The 24,218-nt window shown below is 41.2% G+C and overlaps 2 protein-coding genes across 7 annotated transcripts in view; one reads left to right on the top strand and one right to left on the bottom strand.

Annotated features, from left to right (window-relative positions):
• The window catches only part of tmcc1a (transmembrane and coiled-coil domain family 1a), a 76,231-nt gene extending 69,563 nt beyond the window's left edge, over positions 1–6,668 (top strand). The window contains exon 7 of the transcript XR_014211236.1: positions 6,584–6,668. The gene's annotated coding sequence lies outside the window, so the exon portion shown is untranslated. The remainder of the gene's footprint in view (positions 1–6,583) is intronic.
• cacna1db (calcium channel, voltage-dependent, L type, alpha 1D subunit, b) overlaps positions 1–24,218 on the bottom strand; it is a 99,400-nt gene that overhangs the window by 13,258 nt on the left and 61,924 nt on the right. For 4 of the 6 annotated variants that reach the window (XM_082188662.1, XM_082188663.1, XM_082188664.1 and 1 more), the window contains 17 exons: positions 23,801–23,908; positions 23,651–23,703; positions 23,064–23,210; positions 22,635–22,836; positions 17,495–17,653; positions 16,445–16,555; positions 16,267–16,344; positions 15,026–15,109; positions 9,252–9,380; positions 7,549–7,614; positions 7,384–7,475; positions 6,780–6,939; positions 5,940–6,067; positions 5,670–5,766; positions 4,537–4,837; positions 3,037–3,167; positions 1,955–2,074 (listed from right to left, as the gene is read on the bottom strand). In XM_082188662.1, coding sequence (XP_082044788.1) covers positions 1,955–2,074; positions 3,037–3,167; positions 4,537–4,837; positions 5,670–5,766; positions 5,940–6,067; positions 6,780–6,939; positions 7,384–7,475; positions 7,549–7,614; positions 9,252–9,380; positions 15,026–15,109; positions 16,267–16,344; positions 16,445–16,555; positions 17,495–17,653; positions 22,635–22,836; positions 23,064–23,210; positions 23,651–23,703; positions 23,801–23,908 — 2,166 coding nt within the window. The remainder of the gene's footprint in view (positions 1–1,954; positions 2,075–3,036; positions 3,168–4,536; positions 4,838–5,669; positions 5,767–5,939; positions 6,068–6,779; positions 6,940–7,383; positions 7,476–7,548; positions 7,615–9,251; positions 9,381–15,025; positions 15,110–16,266; positions 16,345–16,444; positions 16,556–17,494; positions 17,654–22,634; positions 22,837–23,063; positions 23,211–23,650; positions 23,704–23,800; positions 23,909–24,218) is intronic. The other 2 variants (XM_082188665.1, XM_082188667.1) reach the window with 1 other exon arrangement.

The raw sequence follows: 24,218 nt of genomic DNA, 5'->3' as shown, positions 1-24,218 counted from the left end.
GATATATGTGGACATCATTTAATTTGATTTCAAATATAATTTTTCAAGGTTTATGGTGTTGTTTTAAACATAAAACCCAAGTTATATATTAGAATTTTTTTAAGTGTCCATTTATGCTTCATTTACAAGATCATAACGTTATTTTTGTGGTCTGCTAGAATACATTTACACCATTTAAAGTTAAAAAAACATACTGTACATTTCTGTAGCACCTCTTTCTACCCTCCGCCTGAAACACTTTGTTTTAGTTCCTGTCTCTTTAAAGCTCCGCCTTTCTGAAAAGCCCAGTCTGCTCTGATTGGTCAGTGGCCCAGTCTGTTGTGATTGGTCAGTGGCCCAGTCTGTTGTGATTGGTCAGTGGCCCAGTCTGTTGTGATTGGTCAGCTGGCCCAGTCTGCTCTGATTGGTCAGCTGGCCCACTCTGCTCTGATTGGTCAGCTGGCCCACTCTGCTCTGATTGGTCAGCTGGCCCAGTCTGCTCTGATTGTTCAACCATTTAGAGTATGTGTCGGAAACAAAACACCCCTTACTATAATAGTTTTTCAGCTCCCGAGGCTTCATAAGCAGTATTATATCTATAGTTACTATAGTCTCAGCCTCAGAACGTCTGATGCATATGGCACACAAAAAAACACTTCAGGAGTTTTGAATTCATCATCTGATTGGTCGAATTCTACAGGATGTCCGGGAGACGTGTGTGTCGTGTTCTTTAGCGGCCCGCCGCGATGCCAAACCCCCTCATGGAAAAGGAAAGCCTTCGTTTTTTAACAGAAAATGAGCGTTTATCAGGATCAACTAAACTCTGGATTTTCAAAAGTATGTGAAGTATGTAAAGTTTATGGCATAGACTCTTTAAAATACGTCCAAGAGTTTTACACACTGGTCTGGTATTGTAGGGACATCGACGTTACATTTTCAGAGGTTTGTCAGCCCATTAAATTTCATTTGATTAGATTTACGCTTAAAACAAGACAAATACTATTTGCCAATGGAGTAAAGAAATGTTGATTGAATGATTCCACTCAATTGGTTATGATGAATAATGAAGATGCTTAAAATAAAAAATGAAAAACAATTATAATTATTAAATTAAATAACTAAAAGTCTTCTGCTCTAGTTCAGTTACAGTTTTTATATTTGTTTACACTACAAATCTAAACGAATTCAAGATTTGTCAAGAATAATAAGAGTATAAGAAAAAGAGTATAACCATTGTATAATCTATTTCAGTTATTAAGTGACGTCTCGGGCATCTTACCCCATATATATTATGTACACATATTTTGATGCTTTTATGTTGCTTTTGAAAAAGGTATATATTTTATCAGTTCACAAATTCCCTTGGAATCAAATCCGAGACGTTTGGTTTGCAAGCGCAATGCTATTTAATAGAGCTGCACAATTCTGGTTAAACTGAGAATCATGATTTTTTTTGTTTCAAACAGAGATCACAATTCTCCCACAATTCTAACCAGACAACTAAACAAAATAACATGTCATTTACTAGAGGTTCTGACAAAATGCTCATTTAAAATGTTAAATCAATTTGAATAAATTATAATAATGATAAAAACGGTTGAATGAATGATTCAATGACTCACTGATTAATCCAGTTCTGAAACAAGTGAACGCATCTCTCGAATGAATGATTCAATGACATACATTAAGTCACTTGTCGCCGCCCTGTGGCATAATGATGTAATTGATACAATTGTTATTTGATATAGTTGTAAAAAAATATATATATATATATATTATTATTGATATAGTTCAGCAAACACTGATCTGATGCTCTGGTGTGATTTTGTCAAAGTTTTAATAGACACTGGCGAATCGTTGTCGATCAGGAGTGAGCGAGTGGGAGTTTGAATCGATTTCTCCATCTTTTAACGATTAATCGTCCAGCTCTGCTATTTAAGTCAGATGTGCGCTGATAACCACTGAACCGCTTTACCCCATAGATCTCTTCCTCCTCGTGAAGGTTCCTGAGGTCCACGAGTCCTTCGTCCTGGAGGTCACATGATATGGCTCGACGGATCTCAGGCCCGATATCATGCAGTGTGCGCAGACCCGCCTGCAGAAGAGTGACACATGTTTAACATTATCATGATACAGGAGAAGTGTTTACAGAATTATGTCCAGTATCTCCATGTCTGTGGGCAGCGTTTAGTGAAAGCAGTTTTTACTTCCCACTCATCAGCCTCTTTTATTTTTAAGCATAATTGCAATTAGCTTTTTATGGACGCTTGTTTCTGCCATGAAGTAAAAAAAAGAAAAAAGGTAATCGCGATCTCACAATTTGAACTTTATAACTCGCATTTCCAAGTTTATAACTCACAATTATGACTTTATTCTCAGAACTGTGAGATATAAGCTGGGAATTGTCTGTTATAAAGTCTCAAACTCACAATTGCTTGAAGAAAGTCAGAATTGTGAGATTAGAAAGTTGCAATAATCTTTTTTTATTGCACGTAAACAAGCTTCCATAAGTTGTTAAAGGAATAGTTCACTTCAAAATGAAAATTCTGTCATAATTAAGCCACCCTCAAGTTGTTTCAAACCTGTATGAATTTCTTTCTTCTGCTGAACACAAAAGAAGAAAATACTAGGAAAAAAAATAATAGTATGGAAGTCAATGGGGTTCATCAACTGTCTGGTTACCGACATTCTTCAAAATATCTTCCATTGTGTTCATCAGAAGAAAGAAACTCATAGAGGTTTGAAACAACTTGAGAGTGAGGAAATGATGACAGAATTAGCATTTTGAAGTGAACTATCCCTTTAAGGCAAAATATCAGACTTTCAATATTTGTGGTTGCCATAGAAAGATTTATTTTTTTTTCATTACATTTATTTCACAGTATTTCATCATTCATTAAATCATCTTCTGCTGTATGTTCAGTTACTGAGAAATCTACTCAGTAGGCACATTAGTCCAGCAGGATCTACACACACTGTTTCACACACACGCACGCACACACACACACACACACACACACACACCTTCAGTAAAGCGAGTGTTAAGTGTGTGTTCACCTGTAGAGCGGAGGTGGTGTTGAACAGCGGCTGGCCTCCCACAAGCCCTTCCTCCTTACGCTTCCTGAATTTCCTGAAGTAATCTTGTATCAGGAAAGTGGCGTAGAACTTCCCAACAGTGATCTCATCATCTAAACACACACACACACATCTATGTACTTACACCAAAAAAACGAATTGTTAGGTATAATGTGGTTATTGTGTTGATGTTGTATTGCTCTTGAGGTCTGATACGGATGATGTTAGGACAGGTCTGGTGGTTTAAAGGTGGGTTAAGAGGTCAACTGAGCAATTATAGATGTGAATACAGTAATTAAGAACAGGTTAGGTGATATAAAATATCATTAACCTGATCTAAATACAATGTGAGTCTTTGAGATGATTATATATATATATATATATATATATATATATATATATATATATATATATATATATATATTTATATATATATGGGTGTTTCTACAACTACAGTACCGGCACTTTTAAGTCCCAGTAGCAAAATTTTAGATTTAATGAAATAATGAATGAATAATGATTTAATGTAAAATGATGACGCATTTATAGGTCTTAACACCATTTTTGCTCATGTTTTACACCTGTGGTCTCAATACTGAGATCCTTAAAATTAGCTCATTCTTTTACAATATGACATTATTTCAAATGAATAACTTTCGTTTATATGATTTTTTTTTTTCATCGAAATAAACCTGTCCCACACTTTTGAGTCCTTCCTTACCCCAACACTGAAAAAGACTCTTAATATGACATTTGTTCAAAGCCAAACAAATCTAGTTTCTATGGAAACAGAGATGATCATGTGAGCACATGACTGACAGATTGGTCCACCTCCATTAGGGCACCCACAAGATCCAGAAAAAATAAGATAATCTTTTCTTCTTAAGTATTTATTGTGCGTCCTTACGATTCAGCTTAGTAATTGTGTATTTTGAACTAAATTTAAAAAATGAATTTATATTACTGTTGAATACATGTATATTTGGTGCTTAAAGTCAAAACTGACGTATCAGACCTGCTAGCAGCCAGTTATCTGCAATATTAGTGAGGCAAACATGTGTGTGTGTGTGTGTGTGTGTGTGTGTGTGTGTGTGTGTGTGTGTGAGTGTGAGTGTGAGTGTGAGTGTGTGTCTGTGTGTGTGTGTGTGAGTGTGAGTGTGTGTCTGTGTCTGTGTGTGTGTCTGTGAGTGAGTGAGTGAGTGTGTGTGTGTGTGTGTGTGTGTGTGTGTGTGTGTGTGTGTGTGCGTGCGTGTGAGTGTGCGTGCGTGTGAGTGTGTATGCGTGTCTGTCTGTGTGTGTGTGTGTGTGTGTGTGTGTGTGTGTGTATGCGTTTGAGTGTCCGTGCGTGCGTGTGTGTGCGTGCGCGTACGTGTGTCTGTGTGTGTGTGTGTGTGTGTGTGTGTGTGTGTGTGTGTGTGTGTGTGTGTGTGCGTGCGCGTACGTGTGTCTGTGTGTGTGTGTGTGTGTGTGTGTGTGTGTGACCTCCAGCAGGTGGCACCACTTGGTCCAGCAGTTTCATGCTCGTTCTCTTCCAGATCTTCTTGATGACGGCTCGTAACTCCTCGTTGGCTTGTTCCAGATTGCCTGAGAGACACACACACACACACACACACACACACACACTCGTGAGTAAGATCACACATTCACACCAGTGCAGATGTGTGAAAGTCTCCGCTTCACCTTCAGTCTTGATCTTCAGAGCCGTTCTGACCAGAGCGAACAGGGTGGCGTTGAACATGACCGTCCCGTCACTGTTCAGTGGCATATTCATGGCGACCAACCTCTGGACACAGAAATGTGTTTATATTTACACCTCATATTCATATTCATATTATAACCTCGTGTTAACAGTATTATATATATGACAGGCTCATAAACGGTCCCACCAGGATTTCACACGACTTTTTTCCGATTTTTTCAGGCCTAAAATTACTGAATTTGCAGACTTTGATGGAAAATTGTGGCGATCATGATGTAAATGATTCGTGTTAGTGACAGTAGGAGTGTAATTATAATATTGAGCATAATTACTGAATTTGTACACCCACATAGAAACACATTAAAATATTTTGATGATAATCTTGCAGAAAATACAGAATTGAGTTCGACTCAACACCCACTGAATCAGTACAGTATGTTTAAATGTTTTGAATCATGATTTCATATTTTTACAGTTTAACAATTGTATCATTGTTTATTGCTGCAATATTGATTATCAGAATTAAAAAAGTAAAATAATGTACTTAATTCAAGCTAAATAACTGATGAAATCAGGCCTTATAAGGACCGGCAAATATACACATCAAAATACATTACATTCAGTGTTTAATAGTATCAGTAATCTGATCAAATTTTAATCCCACGCATTTAACACGTAAATATAAACAATATGAGAATGTCTGAATGCTTGCACAGTTTGGAAGAGAAGATAATAGACGTGTCGGTCGAGAGTGAATCTTGAAGAGACTGTGTAAACAAACCTCAGGAAAACAAATCTTAGTCAGTATTTCAAATGGCAAAATGTGTGTGTGTGAGTCAGTGAGTGAGTGAGTGTGTGTGTGTGTGTGTGTGTGTGTGTGTGTGTGTGTGCGTGCGTGTGTGTGTGTATGCAATACCTTGCAAGCCACTCTATGAGGACACAGTTTGCCAAAGCCCAGCGGCGGCTGAATTCTGCGCAGCAGCGTCACCACATCTAAATGTTTGATACGGCCCCTGATAAACACACACACACACACACACACACACACACACACACACACACACACACACACACACACACACACACACACACACACACACACACACACACACACACTCACACTGTATTCACTGTCAAACAAAACATACAGAGTGAACTAGAAGTACAACATCTTTTGCATATATACTTGGCCTCGGGATCATATTCCGACCAGATCCTCTTGAATTCGTCTAAATGATGCGGTCCAAGAATCGACCAATCACGCGTCAGGTAGTCAAAGTTGTCCATGATGACAGCGACAAACAAATTAATGATCTGGGAGGGGGGAACAGTAATAAAACTGAGCAATACCATTTGGGTCAAATGACAAAATAAAAACTGTTAGTAAGAAAACAGTTCAGAGAGATGTTAAATAACAATAACAACACATGATTATTAAAGACGCCCTGTTCTGCCCTTTCACAAACTCTTGATGATGTTTCAGGCTCTACTAGAACAGGTTTTCCTGCTTGAATGTTGATTATTCTCCTCATATTCTCCATTGTTGCGGCTCCTCTCTTCCCAGTCTGTCAGTAACGCTCTGTTTACTTCCTGTCTCTATGAAGCCCCTCCTTCTGAAAAGCACACTGTGCTCTGATTGGTCGGCTGGAGCAGTGTGTTGTGATTGGTCGAGCGCGTGTGTTTGGGAAAGTCCCGCCCCTTACCATAACCACCAATTTAACACACTACTGACTAACTCAACCAGACCCCGCCCCTTTATTCTGCGTATGAATTATTATAATGAGGAATATTGTGACGTGTTCCCGGAAGAAACTCAAGACTACAATGGAGGCGTTTCAGGAGTTCAGAAACACTGACACTGATATAGAGAAGAACTGGAGCTTCTTCATGTTCAAACAGCAACATTACACACTAAACACAGATGGAGAAAAGCATCACAGGTCCTCTTTAAGAATAGTAATTATGGCATTTTCTGAGGTATTGACCAAACACTAAACACGTTAAAGCTGAAATATGAGAATATTACCAGGAAAGCACAGAGCATGTAGAAGCTGATGAAGTAGAGGATGGCGAAGGAGCTGCCGCAGGTTTTCTCTTCTCCAGGGTTATAGTCCGACTCAGAGTCACACAGTTTCCCAGGCAAACACGCCAACATGATCTGCTGCCACGCTTCACCCGTCGCACACCTGACACACACACACACACACACACACACACACACGGGGAAACACAATCACACAATCACAAACACATTACTATTAACACATTTATTTTACACTGCTTTGATAATGAGTGTACAGATTTTGTCATGCCAGTAAGACTCACTTAATCACAATCCAATGGAAGTCAAACGTGTATACACACACACACACACACACACACACACACACACACACACACACACACACACACACACTCAAACACAGACACACACACACACACACACACACACACACACACACACACACAAACACACACTCAAACACAGACACAGACACAGACACAGACACACACACACACACACACACAGTCAAACACAGACACACACACACACACACACACACACACACACACACACACACACAGACACACACACACACACACACACACACACACACACACACACACACCTGAACAGCAGGAGCACAGCTTGTGGAAAGGTCTGGAAATTATTGTTGCGATTAATGCTGGTTCCATCCACCATAGCGACCTTCCCGAACACCTAATAGAGTAAAACAATCTCATTATCATAATTCATAATTCACAAGAGTATTATACACCAGCGGATGAGTTACCTGCATCCCAATGACAGCATAGATGAAGAAGAGCATGGCGATGAGCAGAGCCACGTACGGAAGAGCCTGACACACAGATGAGGAGTATGAACATGAACTGAATATCACTCAATAAACAATACACTAACAGTGCTGCTAATTACAACATTACAGTTTAATTTATGTTTTCAAATCTGCAATCAAAGCTACATATGGACTAGTTAGCTATCTGTTAGTCTCAGATGTGAGTTACAGTGTTATCAGCAGACAGACGCGAGCTTAAGTAAGTGAGTAAGTCTTCTTTTGAAGTTTATTTGGTTCAGTGTTTTCTGTTTTCTCTTCCTGTGATTGGTTCCTGTTTCTATTAGCTTCCATGGTTTCTGATGATGTTATCTATGCCTAGACGTTTCGTTGTTCATAAGTCGACACCATTGCTGAGTATTTTCTCCTTAAAACTGCAGTGAACCAAAGACAGTCTCAAAAACACGCTTTGAAATTGCTGGTGTTTCTGACGTCACAAACTACCTTGTAACCAATCAGATCAACGTGTGATCGTCAACCAGTGGATCTCTGAGCTGAGTGAGTGAGTGGAGGCAGGGCTCATTTGCATATTCATAGAACCACGCATACTAAATGAGGCAAGGGTGTCGAGTTACATTCAAGATATTTTAAGGCATTAACATTTTTTTTTAATATCAGATTATGTGAATGTATTCTAGTAGACCACATACACAAAATTACAAACCTGTAAATTAACATAAAAGGACATGCTTTTTGGAGGTGGCAAATAATAGCGCAAATACCAGTAAATTGACTACCGCAAAACTTAGTAAGTCACATTGAGTGATCGAAATAGTCTCCTCCCATAGATGTTGTGTCTGAAAGGGAAACTCCTACACATGCAATAAAGTCAGCCGCATGTCTTTCGCAAATCCTGTAGCTTTTTAATGCCAAAAGAGAGCGCAAGCTGTGATGTAAATTTTGCATCTCACGTTAATGTGATTTAAGGATGTTTAAATTAGGGATGCACCGATACCAGTACTAAGGTGTCGGTCCGATACTGTGCTCATGTACTCGTACTCATAAAACTACCCCGATACAATCACACCTGATACCACTTCAAGCGGCCGTTCACATATCGCATCTAAAAACGCATGGAAAGCCGTAAAATGTTTCTCCTTCTTTCCACAAGTGCTTGCACTCCCGTGGCGTCTGTCGTTGCTATAACGCAACCATGAACACGGAAAAACAAGTGCGACTACATTTGAAATAACAAATGTGAACGGCCCCTTATGGCAACGTGACATTAGCCTAACCTCACGTCAGTTGAGCAGGCAGTCGGAGGAGGAGTAATGTCATCCGTTTGGAGATATTTTAAGATAAGCCATGATGATAAAAGTAGAGCAGACTGCAAACCATGCTCTGCTAAATTGTCAAGAGGAGGGGTGAGAAATAGCTCCTTTATACACAAGCAATTTGATTATACAAGTTGTACAGGCCTATTTACTTTGTTACAGTCAGAAAGTGAAAAACATCTGATGAAAATAAAACATTGTTAGAAGAACTGTAATGGTATTATTAAGTACTCATATTGGTACTTGGTATCGGCAAGTACCCAAATGTAAGTACTAGTACTTGGTCGGAAAAAAGTGGTATCGGTGCATCCCTAGTTTAAAATGTGTACTGGAAAACAAGAGAACATCATTTGTTGCAGTGCAGTGTACCTGAAATGACTTGATGAAGGTCCACAAGAGCGTGCGAATGCCCTCTCCTCTGCTCAACAACTTCACTAAGCGCATGACCCGAAACAGACGGAAGAACGTGATGGAGATCCTTGAGCTGTCCTCCGTGTTCTGAGAAAAACACCTCAAGTTAATGAGTTATAATGTGCTTCCACTCTTTACTTCAATGTGTCTCTGTCACACATCGCACAGTGTGTGGATTGAGTGTGAACAGGACCGTGATTTTGAGTGTTCTGTCTCATTCACTGGTGAGTTTCATGCAGAGTTTATTCATGCACTGCAGGCTTCGCATTCTCAAACAGCAAACGCTTCAAGGCCCCATACACATGACAAAGATCTTGTCAAGACAACACACAGGGCATCTTACCCCTGACTATACTGCAGCTCCTGTGTGCTTCAACAGATAAAAGGGCTCGTATTAAATCTCACACTCAGATAGGTTCTTCTGAACACAGCAAACTCATGCCTGAATTATTGAGCTTTCGCATGATGAAGTACATCATGTACAGTTCTGTCATGACAACTCTCTAAATGTGTTTGGCATGGAGATGATATGTCAATGTTGTATGTTTGGTCTTGGTGGAATAGATCTGCTACGCTGCTGCTGTTATTGGTTATTGCTGCTGTTATTGCTGCTGTTTTTGGTTATTACTGCTGCTGAAGAGCAAGTACAGGACTTGCTACTGCCCATAAATGCATGACACGCTGTTGTGAGCAAGATTCTGTTGTTGTACAATAGCATACATGAATTACCCATAGCAGATCTATCCAGGTGGAGCTGGGGAAGTTTCTGAAAGCACACTGCAACTGCTACAGCAAATGCTGACCAAGTATTTGAAGGTTGAGCAGCGAGCTCATTGGCTACTGATACAGCAGGAACCAATCAGCTGTGCCCAAAAGAAAATCGTCTCGGTTACTAATGTAACCCTCGTTCCCTGAAAGAGGGAACGGGAGACGTAACGTCGACGTGACAATGTAATTGGGATCACTTCAGGGAGCCCTATCAACTTCGAGTGTCTACAGAACGAGCAAATGAACGTTGGCGTGCATGAATCGCGTCATGCGCCCCGCCCCGCGGGTATAAACAGGAAGCGGGTGCACGCACATATCGTTTTTCGCTGAGGAGCCGAGATAAGAGACGGCTGAACAGCGATGGTCAGCAACAGTGGCAACGGGACGTTACGTCTCCCATTCCCTCCTTCAGAGACATTAGTAACCGAGACGTATCCTTTCAGTCGCTCACGTCCAACGTAACGTCGACGTGACAACGTAAATGGGATCCCTTGGAAAACACCACGGTTGCTGACAAATCCAGCGCCCTACGCAAGACTCTCAGGCCCCCAACTGGCTGGGGTGGAAGGCCTGCGTAGAGGGAGTTCAACTGCTGTTCCGTTATACCCCACACAGTGGAACTCTTGGATAACACTGGTAAAGCGTGCCTTTCCAGGGGAGAGGGATGCTGTGGAAGCCACATCCTGCCCGAAGAGAGGTACCATGTGGACAACACACATATGGACTGGCCAGTTAGGGGCAGTGCAACATATGGAATGTCACTGGGGTGGCTCCAGCCTGAGAAGGGGGACACAACACCGGACAGTGACGGTAGAGCGGACTCTGCCAAGGGAAAGACACAGGCTCACCGCAGGGAGCTGATCGTGGAAGAATACGCATATGGAACCCAGCCTAGTACAAGTTACACGTGGTATATGAGCACTAGGCCTGGTGTCGGACGTTCCACAACGTAAGCGACACCCCTAGTGGAGTGGGCTCTCAACCCGGGCGGGCAGGGCACGCCTTGGGCTTCGTAAGCCAAGGTGATGGTATCCACTATCCAGTGAGCCATCCTCTGCTTGGAGACAGCCTTTCCCTTCTGCTGGCCTCCGTAACAGACAAAGAGATTATCTGAGGTCCTGAGGCTTTGCGTTCTGTCCACGTACAGACGCAGAGCGCGAACAGGACAGAGAAAAGCCAGGGCTGGGTCTGCCTCCTCCGAAGACAGCACTTGCAGGTTCACTACCTGGTCCCAGAAGGGAGTGGAAAGAACCTTGGGCACGTATCCGGGCCGGGGTCTCAGGATCATGTGAGAGTTAGCTGGGCCGAATTCTAAGCACGATTCGTTGACCGAAAATGCATGCAGGTCCCCTACCCTCTTGATGAAGGCCAATGCAACCAGGATTACTGTTTTACAGGACAGAATTTTTAACTCCGCTGACTGCAAAGGCTCAAAGGGTGGTCTCTGAAGTGCCGAAAGGACCAGAGACAAATCCCAAGAGGGTATAGAGAGTGGGCGAGATGGATTTAGTCTCATCGCCCCCTTCAGGAACCTGACAATCAGGTCGTGCTTTCCCTAAGACTTACCTTCAACTGCATTGTGATGTGCAGCAATCGCAAGCCTTCACTCCAACCCTTCTTGCAGGAAGGAAAGCACGGCTCTGACCGAGCAAGATCAGGGGTTCTCCTCGTGAGAAGAAAACCAGTCAACGAACAGGTTCCACTTCAACGCATCGAGACACCTCTTAGAGGGGGCTCTAGCGGAAGTGATGGTGTCAACTACCGCTTGGGGTAGGTCACCTAGAACCTCCGCATCTCGTCCAGGGACCAGACATGGAGTTTCCAGAGGACTGGGTGCCTCGTCTCTGAGAGAGCATGTCCTCTCTCAGAGGAATGGGCCAGGGAGGGGCTGGCGCGATGAGCACTAGTTCTGGAAACAGGTCTACGGCGCAACTAGCAAGACCTGCTCCTCGTCCTCCCTGTCTTTGCACAAGGTCTGTGCAAGAAGGCTCACTGGGGGAAACGCATACTTGCGTAGGTTACCCCGTAGGCGCCAGGTTACCGCGGCTGCAGATGCCATATTACCCAGAGGTTTCAGAAACTTCTCTTTTGTTGAAATAGAGGGTACCACCCGGGGGCCATTGGCAGAACAGAAACAAAAGGAAACAAAAGATTCCCCCTCCTGAAGAGCAGTCCGATGCACCTCTGGGTCGCCCGCCTCAGGGTCGTTTGCACCTGCGTTTGCCTCCTGGTTTGGCAGCGGCCTGGAAGGACGGGGTCGACTTCCTGCAGCTTGCTCCACGCTAAGCCTTAGGTGGTTGCTGCTGTTGTTGCTGCTGCTGCTTAGCGGGAGCGTAGGAAGACGCAGGAGGTCAACCTCGGCGACAAGCAGACGATGGCTCTGCGGCCGGCGGACGGGTTGGGGCAGCAGCGGTCCGCCGGGGCAGGATGTGTCGGATTGCCTCCGTCTGCTTCTAGGCTGTTGGGCAAAGCTCTCGACCGTATCACCGAATAACCCAACCTGGGACAGAGGGGCATCCAGGAACCGATATTTATCGGTGTCCCTCATATCAGCCTGGTTGAGCCAAAGGTGGCGCTCCTGGACCACCAAGGTGGACATAGCCTGACCGATGGAACGTGCGGTTTCCCTTGTCGCCCGGAGGGCGAGGTCAGTTGCCGCACGGAGCTCCCGGAGGAGCTCTGGGTCAGAACCGGCCTTGTGCATGTCCATGAGCGCCTGGGCCTGGTGGACCTGCAGGAGCGCCATGGCATGCAGGGCGGAAGCAGCCTGTCCACAGGCCTTGTAAGCCTTTGCCGTGAGACAAGACGAAAACGTACAGGCCTTGGACAGGAGGCGTGGATTCCCCCGCCAGGAGGAAGCGGACGCCGGACACAATTGCATCGCGATGGCACGTTCCACTAGCCTGGTAATACCAGACTCTGCTACTTCACTTTGCTTCGTATACAGAGTCTGGAATAGCATAATAGAGAAGTGTTTTCTCTCTCGTGGGGGGGCGCTTGTCTGAAGTTTAAAATCATTGGTTACCCGTAAGCCAATCACATAACGTTTGGTTATGGCGTGTGTTATGTGCATGCTCAGCCGCATCTAACTTCCACTGTAAACGCATGTATGATGCAAAAACTAAACCATCGAGCGAAATACCGGAGTGAACATGGCTGTGAATGACTTTTGGAGATTATGTGAAGTAAATCTACGCATCCACGGTACAATCAGCGTCTACGTCACGGCTCTCAGCCCGCCCTCTGTTCGTTGATTGGCCCGGCTGTTTTCAGGCCGGTGGAAAACTGAAAGATAGGCTGCTATCTCAGACTGACTACAGGAGCGAAATGAAATTAGCGGAAGTAGGAAGTCTGACGTAGTCAGGCTAACGTTCCACCGGGAATGGTCGCAATGTACAGCAGTGCTGTAAACACTAGCAGGGAAACGCCCACCGATACTGACACAGAAATAAGCTTGCTGTGAAAACAGCAGTTGTGTGAGCTTAAGCTCGCGGCCACTCGCTGATTGCACCATCACACCAACACCGAAGAGAGAGAGTCTTGAAGGAGTCTCCAACACAGTAGCAGTCTGTAGATTTCGGAAGACAAACAGAAGCTCGGCTCCGAATTGGCTAGTTGCACGTGGCCGCCATGTTGGATTTCCGATCAGCGAGTGTGGGGGTAGACACTTCCGGTTTCGCATTACGCCCGGTGCAGGGAGCCGGAGAAAGCCGAAAAGATCTCAATAGTTGTTTATAGAATCAATTATATCACTTAAAATACTACTAAGATCCATATTACCATCACACTAGCCAATGGAAATTAAATGCACGGATGCATAGTCAGATTAATGAATGAAATACAACTGTACACGAACAGAAGATTGTATTTGACTCATGCTGCATACACATACGCAATGACAATTATGCCTACTGTAAATATAGAGTTACAATTACTATTAGAGTTGTTTGCATAAAATGCGCCGTGCACATTCACACATTTGCCCTGTGATAGGCTACAATTTATCTCCATAAATACTATTTTCTCAATTCCGCGCATATATTTTCACTTACTTGCATCAATTGCTCGATCAATATTATCATCACATATTTTACATTTACATTTTTAACTGTAGGTACCACAAACAATTTAATATAGAAAAGTTTGTGTATATTTCACACGTAGTAAAATACCGTATGTGCTGCTTATAAACACCCGACAGATAATGATTTATGAAACAGATGGTCTTTACTCATCTCACTCATCTCACGAAACGGTACATAACGGCACACAACAATGAAGTGCTGAGGCTGTCGCCACTCTTGAATCCTAAAAACACTCATTGTGAAAAATTATCTCTGGCAATGGAACTCGGTCGCTGTTGTCTCTCGCTCTCGCTGTCAGATCACCGGAAGTTTTCACCGGAAGTACTGGCCCACACACTCAAGGACGAACGTCAACGGTCGCCATATTGTGCACGGAGCGAATTGAAAGGCGATATGTGCATGATTCACGCACGCCAACGTTCATTGGCTCGTTCTGTAGACATTTGAAGTTGATAGGGCTCCCTGAAGTGATCCCAATTATGTCGTCACGTCGACATTACGTCGAACTTGAGCGACTGAAAGGGAACACGTGATTGCAAGCAGATTTAGGACCTATCAGCCTGCGTCATCTAGAGTTTCATGACAGAACTTTGTATTCTGCCCTCGGTGGGAATACTTACAGTTTAAACACATAAAAACGCTGTAAAAAATGATATGATTAATAAGTCATGGCAACATAAGTTTTTCCATTACTTTAACTTAGTGAGTTAAAATGAGTTGAAATTACTTGTACAGCCAATCTTTTGCACACTAAACAGATCAAATAATGTGACTACATCCTTATATCAGTAATAAGATGGGAAACACCTTTAATATCTGAACAGAAACAGACAGAGAAGAGAGAACACAGTGCTGGGCCTGGATCACACATTTACTTACATTGACCTCTGTGATCGCAATGTCAACGATGCTACCAACAACAATTAAGGCATCAAACGTGTTCCATGCATCGGCAAAATAGTGCTGCGGACACCCAGCGAAACAGAGAGATGCGAGAGGAAAAGAGATGGATTGACAAAGGAACAGAAAAGAGGGAAGAAAAAGACAGAAGAAAAATCACAGTTTTGATGTTGCAGCCGCACACAGAAAGAGCAACACACTGTTTCCGTGTCTCATTCTGCTCCCTACCTCACTATAATGGCAATCAGAGTATAGTGAACACTAATTCAGCCACTAGCAAGGGACTTGAGCCCAACAAAGTTTAATTTATCATGCATCTTTATTGTACAGCAACTGTTAAAAGTCATGAAATGCCATATGTCTTCATCCTCCATTTCTAAATAAGACATGATGACATTTCCAGTATGTAATTGTATTGAGAAACCAATGCTTGCTGGTCATTGCATTCATTGTGAGATTTTTGGAGATGACCAGTGCACTGAAACTAGGGAGCGGATTGAGACACATCCTACCACAACAACATCAGCTAGGCATTCTGGGTATTTATTTATAACAGTTAATTTGATTTTCATAATGACGTTTATGTCACATTTCACCCTAAAATCAAACGAAAACTACAGTATACTATGCATTAAGAAAATGAAACCTTTTCCATTGTGACATTCGCATGTAATGTGTTCAGGCGCTTCACTTTTTGGACTTTTTTGTGATTCTCAATTTTTTCATTCATGAAACATGAGCAGAACTCATATCAGAACAAGTATAAATCATGAATAAAGCAATTCTTGAGTAAATTATCACATTCATGAGCACAGATGATTGCTTTGTAAATGTTACGATCACTTAAACTATGATCACATTAAACTAAACGGTGCATACTTTGATGATTTATACTGTCTTCTATTATAAGCCATTATAATACAAATCATTTTAAATTTCATCACAAAACATCGTTAAAAGGTGCAAGTTTTTTTATTTTACATTATTTATTAGTGAGCACAAATATTTATCTGCAAAATAACAATTTGATATCTTCTTATCTGACATATTTTGTTATTATTTTGCTATGGCTTAAATTGTGTAATCATAAATAAGAGTTGTTAAAGCATGCTCTGTGTCAGACACATCTATAAACACAGCACACTGAAGGACACACTGTACACATACGCCAGCTAGCAGAAGTGAGGGTCAGACAGGCGAGAGGAAAGACGGGCGTCTACCTGACTCAGAACGATGTCTACTACGCTGCCAATCACCACCAGTGCATCAAACCCATTCCAGGGGTCCACACAATAACCCTAATCAGACACACACCAGCGGGGGGGACAGGAGAGCAGAAGGGTTAAACATCACGGGACAGGGGCACAAGCTTTACACTGACACTACAGAAACACATACCTTCGGCTGGAAGGCTACCAGTTTGAGAATCATTTCAACTGCGAAGACCCCCGTGAACACCATGTTCAAAATGTCCATGCCATAATTGAAAAGACGTGACTGGCCGTGATGCTGAGTATAATACATAGAAAATTCAAAATGAACATCATTTTAAGTGGATTACAGTGCAATTCTTCAAACTAAGTCAGACAATATACATTCATTCCTTACGTGGAAAAAAACAACCTTGCTCTTCTATTAGCAGCTTTGTTTCCTTCCACCTGTTTTATTTGCAGATTTGTGATACTGTATATATATGTGCTCAATTGATGCAGATGATTTTTTAAATCCGAGATAAGTAGACATGAGCATACAGTTGTGGTCAGAATTATTGGCACCCCTGGTAAATATGATCAAAAATGGCAGTAAAAAATAAATCTGCATTGTTTATCCTTTTGATCTTTCATTAAAAAAAAATGGCAAAGTTCCCAAAAAAAAGCTTAATTGGGGCTTTAATGTTTTTAGCTCTTTGTTTTATGACTGACAAGGTGTGTTTGTTGGGTGAAACCTTTGCTAATGTTGTGGAAAAATGAATTGATTTAAGACGTGTGAATGTTTTTCGTGCTCTCCGGATGTGAAATCACTGCTGTGTGAAGCTGAAAGTTGGTAAAGAGAACCGTGTGAAGAGTTAAAAACGTCCTAGGTAACACTTTATAATAACTGCACGCTATTCATCATTAGTTAAGCATTAGTAAACAGTTAATTCATCATTCATCATGATCTTATGAACCACTGACAACTCCTAATGAACTGGCTTGTAAATAATGCAATACTTCATTTAGAAATGATAAATTGATCATTAATAAAGTATGAAAATACAATTATTAAACACATTATAGATATGCTTTTAAATCAAGAACAAAGCATTTATAGCTGTATTTATAAACTGATTATTAATGTATATTAATGCTTTATAAATGATGAATTAACTGTTCACTAATGCTTAACTAATGATTAATAGCGTGCAGTTATTATAAAGCGTTTGTGTCTCAGTGCTGATGTTTCTCTCACCTGAACCGCCAGACACAGCGTGTTGAGGACGATGAGCACGAACATGACGTACTCGAAGCCGGTGGAGTTCACCACATACCAGAACTTGTACTGGTAGGGGTTTTTGGGGATGTATCTCCTCAGCGGACGGGCTTTCAGAGCGTACTCCACACACTGCCGCTGTCAACACACACACACACACAGTCAGACTCGTCCTTCATTCAGATCCACACTGGACAGGGTTGCCAGGTCTGCGAAACAAAACTAGCCCAATGACACTATCACAAATATCAAAACTCATAATGTGCCACGGCCATATTTTACAGTCAAGTCAAGTCAAGTCAAGTTTATTTGTATAGCGCTTTTCACAATACAGATTGTATCAAAGCAGCTTCACAGTATTAAATTAAAATAATACAACAAAGTTTGTTTCAAGAGGAATTTATTGATTGATAAAATTAAATTAAATATCCCCAAAATATCCCCAACTGAGCAAGCCAAAGGCAACAGTGGCAAGGAACCGAAAAACTTCATCAAGTGACCTAATGGTGTCCTAAAACTCCATCAGGTGACCTAATGGAGAAAAAAAACCTTGGGAGAACCCAGGCTCAGTCGGGGGCCAGTTCTCCTCTGGCATTTATGAGCTAGAGGCCGGATTGTAGTTTGAACTGTGGGATTATATGAATGCCTGGCTGAAGAGATGCGACTTTAATCTAGTTTTAAACTGGGAGAGCGAGTCTGAGCAACGAACAGTATCAGGAAGACTATTCCAGAGTTTTGGAGCCCAATGTGAGAATGCTCTCCCTCCTTTGGTGGTTCTGGATATCCTAGGTATGACCAAAAGCCTTGAATTTAGTGATCTTAAAGAGCGCGATGGATTATAGGGTGATAAAAGATCCGTTAAATAGACTGGAGCTAAGCCGTTTAGGGCTTTATAGGTCAGTAGCAATACCTTGTAATTAATACAGAGCTTTATAGGTAACCAATGCAGTGATGATAAAATCGGTGTTATATGATCATATTTTCTTGATCTAGTAAGAACTCTAGCGGCGGCATTTTGGACTAACTGTAGCTTGTTTATTGAGGATGCAGGACAACCAGCTAATAAAGCATTACAGTAATCCAGTCTCGAGCTCATGAATGCATGAACTAACTTTTCTGCATCAGAAACTGATAGCATATTACGTAGCTTAGCAATGTTTCTAAGGTGGAAAAATGCTGTTTTTGTAACATATGAAATATGATTTTCAAAAGACAGGTTGCAATCGAGTATAACACCCAGGTCTTTTACTGTAGAGGATAAAGTAACAGGACATCCTATGATGTTAAAGTTGTATTGTGCGAGGTTTTGTGGGCGGTTTTTTGAACCGATAAGTATTACCTCTGTCTTGTCTGGATTTAATAAAAGAAAATTACGGGTCATCCAATCTTTTATAACTTTAACACACTCTGTCAATTTGGAAAATTTTGCGTTTTCATCCGGCCGTGATGAAATATATATTTGAGTGTCATCAGCATAACAATGGAAACTAATTCCATGTTTCCTTATAATATTTACAAGTGGCATCATATATATTGAAAATAACAGAGGGCCTAATACAGATCCCTGCGGCACTCCATAGTTTACTGGAGTTATGATCGATTTTTCTCCATTTAAATAGACAAAATGGTAGCGGTCAGATAGGTATGATTTGAACCAGCTTAGTGCTTGTCCTTGAACACCAGTATAATTTTGTAGTCGATCTAAGAGTAATGTATGATCTATAGTATCGAACGCAGCACTAAGATCAAGTAAAACTAGTATTGAGATACAGCCTTGGTCAGAAGCTAAAAGTAAATCATTTGTGATTTTAACGAGCGCAGTTTCAGTGCTATGATGCGGTCTGAATCCAGACTGAAACTTTTCATAGATCTCATTTTGTTGCAAGAAAGAGCCCAGTTGAGCGGACACCACTTTTTCTAATATTTTAGACATAAATGGAAGATTTGAAATGGGTCTATAATTTGCTAGATTATTATGATCTAATTGTGGTTTCTTAATGAGAGGTTTTATAACTGCCAGTTTAAATGTTCTTGGAACATGACCTAAAGATAAAGACGAGTTAATAATATTGAGGAGAGGCTCTTCCACTACAGGTAACACTTCTTTCAGTAGTTTAGTTGGTATAGGATCTAATAAACATGTTGTTGTTTTAGATGAAGTGATACGTTTATTTAACTCTTTTTGTTCTATAGTTGTAAAGCACTGTAATTGTTCTTGCGGGGTGATAATTGAAGCTGAATTATAAGGCGCGATTGAAGATTGAACGTTTACAATTGTGGTTCTGATGCTTTCTATTTTCTCAGTGAAGAAGTTCATGAAATCATTACTACTGAACTGTAACGGGATATTTTGTTCGGGTGACGTCTGTTTATTTGTTAGTTTAGCCACGGTGTTAAATAAAAACCTTGGATTGTTTTGGTTGTTTTCTATTAGTTTGCGGAGGTGCTCAGCCCTGGCCGCTTTTAGGGCCTTTTTATAACGTGACATACTGTCTTTCCACGCGATTCTAAAGACCTCTAAATTAGTTTGTTTCCATTTACGCTCTAAAATACGCGTTTCTCTCTTTAAAACATGCGTAGTATTGTTATACCATGGTGCTTTATTTTTCTCTCTGACCTTTTTTAATTTAATAGGTGCAACCACATCCAATGTTCTAGAGAGAATGGTGCTCATAGTGCTAGTTAGTTCTTCTAGTTCATCTGTTTGTTTGGGTTCAGGCAGCAGCTGAGACAGATTAGATAAGCAATTTGAGAAATTATCTATGGTGGATGGGAGGATTGTTCTGCCTGGTTGATAACGCGACGCCGCATGACATATTACAGCAGTACGTAATATGCAAGTTACCATGTAGTGATCAGTGACTTCATCACTTGATATGATATCTATATCGGTTGGATCGGTTCCATGTGATATAATTAAATCGAGTGTATGATTAAGACGATGTGTTGGTCCGGTGACGTTTTGCTTGACCCCAAATGAATTTAATAAATCTGTAAACGCAGCTCCTAACGCATCATTTGGATTATCTACGTGTATGTTAAAATCTCCAACACTTAGTGCTTTATCGACATTGACTAATAGGTCTGAGAGAAAATCTGCAAACTCTTTTAGGAAATCAGCGTAAGGCCCTGGCGGTCTATATACGGTAGCCAAGGCTAGAGATAATAGGGATGTTTTTCTAACATCTAAGAGCGTAACATTTAGTACAAGTACTTCAAATGAAATAAACTTATAACCCGTTTTCTGGGTAACATTTAGAATATCTTTATAAATGGTTGCAACACCTCCGCCACGACCAATCAGACGGGGCTCATGCTTATAACAGTATCCAGGAGGAGTAGACTCATTAATACCGAAATAATCATTTGGTTTAAGCCAGGTTTCAGTAAGACAAAGTATATCGAAGCTATTATCTGTGACTATTTCATTTACAATAACTGCCTTAGGTGTGAGTGATCTAATGTTTAGAAGACCTAGCTTTAGAAATAGTTTTTGTTTACTAATAGCAACATTTTCTGTTTTACAGTTTTTCTCGATTGGTTACACACATTTTCTGATACTTGAGACACAATGACCACAACATGTAACTCATTCACCAACCCCCTGAACCAATTCTGCTAAACTACAAGCACAATTCCTGCTTTACACTCAAATTGTACTTCTAAAACACACTTTTTTCAAAACACTACACACAATTCTCTGCTTTTGGCACAATTTTCATGCAGAAAATCTCTTGTTTTCACAAGGAACACACTGCCATTAAAATATGCACACTGACTCATCACATGGGCAAACACCCGTCACACAGTTTTACAATTAGCAATCAGAGCTTTAGCATAAAAGGGCAACAGGTCAGCTCTTCAATGGAGCAATGGATGCCAACATTGGATTATTATTTTTTTTACTGTAACTGTATACAGTGAATTCTTTTGTTGTTTTGTATGTAGACCACTGTATGTACAACTTTGTGTTGGTTGGGATGTACACTATGTACATTGTTTTTGTGGGAAAAATAAAATATATTTGTTACCATGTATTTGTGTGTTCTGAGTATAAAAACAATATTCTCAAATATTTTACAACACACTAATGTATGTACTGTCTGTAGTAAGTGTAACACTGAACAAAAAAAGGCCTAAGTCATTATGATGAATGGAGAAGAAGTGTTTTCCATTCATCATAGTGTTTTACATTGAGCACATCAGTGTTCAACTGGTTCTTATAAATGTCTATTCATATGATGGTTTGTGTGTGTCATTTGAAAACAAAATACCATTTTGAGAAGAAATAACATTGTTTTGAATGTAAAGTTTCATTTTGCAGGAGAATTGAGGGGTTTTGCCCATTGTGTGTGTTTTTTTGGATTTGTGTGTAGAGTTCTGAGAATATGAGGCATGCTTTCAGAAAATGTGTGTAAACAATCGAGAAAAACTGTAATAACAATTAGATTTTTCCTAGATCCTGCATTAGATTTATTATTTGATCTCACTAAACGAGGAATAGACACGGTTTCTATGCAATGTTCTACACTAGTATTTATATCAGTTAAATTGGTGCAGCAGAGACTATGATTTGGACTTTTGGTTACTCACTGTATGACTTGAAAATCACTATATAGTGGTAATCATCAACACAGTCTGTTTTCATAAAGGAACTCGCTTTCCAATGTTGGATCATTGTTCAAATGTAAAATGGGTAAAATATCTCAAGCATTTTAGTTCAATAAAACGGTAACACTTTACAATAAGGTTAATTAGTTAACATTAGTTAATGTATTAACTAACATGAACTAACCATGAGGAATACATTAGTTACTGTATTTGTTAATGTTAGTTAATAAAAATACAGATGTTCATGTTAGTTCACAGTGCATTAACTAATGTTAACAAGATTTTAATAAAGTATTAGTAAATGTTGACATTAACAAAGTTGTATGTTCATTATTAGTTAATGCTAACTAATGTAGTTTACTAATGTTAACTAACAAACCTTATTGTAAAGTGTTACCAATAAACCTTTAACCCGCAGGGATTCTAGCCCAGTTCTGCGGGAAAAGCCCAGACTTGGCAACCCTGACACTGGATCCCGATATATAATAATATCTGAGGACTTTCAGACCTGGTTCTTGTCCAGCTCACAGTTCTTGTATTCTTTCTCGCCCTGTTCCTGAAACGTGACGATGACAAAACCCACAAATATGTTCATCATGAAGAAGGCGATGATGATGATGTAGATGATGAAGAAGATGGAGATCTCCACACGGTAGTTGTAAATCGGGCCGATGTTTTCCTTGCTGGAGTCGATGGCCTTGTACAGCAGGCTGAAGGAGAGAGGACACACACGAGGGACCAGAGCACTTTATTATCAGCAGGCTTCATGAACTATAGTTTATTCCAGTGTTCCTCCACTGGTATCGCTTCAGAACACAGACTGTCATCAACAGTGTAAAAGTCCTTACAATCAATAGAGAGTGAGTGAGTGAGTGAGTGTGTGTGCGTGCGTGCGTGCGTGTGTGTGTGCGTGCGTGTGTGTGTGTGCTAGTCTTACGCTGGCCAGCCTTCAAACGTTGAGACAGTGAAGAGAGCCATCATAGCCATCAGAACATTATCAAAGTTAAAGTCGCTGTTGAACCAGATCCTCTCACGCATCTGTGGCAGAGCCGTCTCACCGATACTGTACACGATATATGTTCCTCTGGAAACACAGAAACATGCTGATTAACACACACACACACACACACACACACACTCACAAATTCACACACACACATACTCACACACACACAGACACATTCTTGTACATCTGTCTTTATGAGGACATTCATTGACACAATGCAATCTCTAGCCGCTTACCCTAACCTTACCCATCACAACTAAGTGCCTAACCCGACCCCTGACCCTAAACCGACCCTTAACCTCATTATAACCTTATCCCTAAAACCAAGTGTTGACCCTCAAACAGGCCTTTAAAGGCTCTCAGAGAGAGAGGACCGGCCAACATGTCCTCACTTTACTCTCTTTGTCCTCACTCCACTGGTCTAACACTCAAACTGGTCCTCACGAAGATAGTTGTACAAGTACACACACACACACACACACACACACACACACACACACACACACACACTCACTCACCTGCATTCCTCTGGAGTTGACTTCGCATCATCACTACAGCGGTAGAACTTCCCCTGAAGAACATTTTCATCACACAACAGAAAATTGCTTGTTAAAGGAGTTTGTTAAATATGAAATCTTTCTTTAATGTGAAAGTATTTGCTGGATCACCTTGAACAACTGCACTCCGATGCAGGCGAACATGAACTGAAGAAGTGTGGTGACGATCATGATGTTCCCGATCGTCCGGATGGCCACAAACACACACTGAACCACATGCTGAGAGAGAGAGAGAGAGAGAGAGAGAGAGAGAGAGAGAGAGACAGAGAGTGTGTTAGAGAGAGAGAGAGAGAGAGAGAGAGAGAGAGAGAGAGAGAGAGAGAGAGAGAGAGAGAGAGACAGAGAGTGTGTGTGTGAGAGAGAGAGAGAGAGAGAGAGAGAGTGTGTGTGTGTGTGTGTGTGTGTGTGTGTGTGAGAGAGAGAGAGAGAGAGAGAGAGAGAGAGAGAGAGAGAGAGAGAGACAGAGAGTGTGTTAGAGAGAGAGAGAGAGAGAGAGAGACAGAGAGTGTGTTAGAGAGAGAGAGAGAGA

The sequence above is a fragment of the Leuciscus leuciscus genome (assembly GCF_965113295.1).
Source record: "Leuciscus leuciscus genome assembly, chromosome: 13".
Lineage (NCBI taxonomy): Eukaryota > Metazoa > Chordata > Actinopteri > Cypriniformes > Leuciscidae > Leuciscus > Leuciscus leuciscus.
This window is presented reverse-complemented; position numbering and strand designations above follow the sequence as displayed.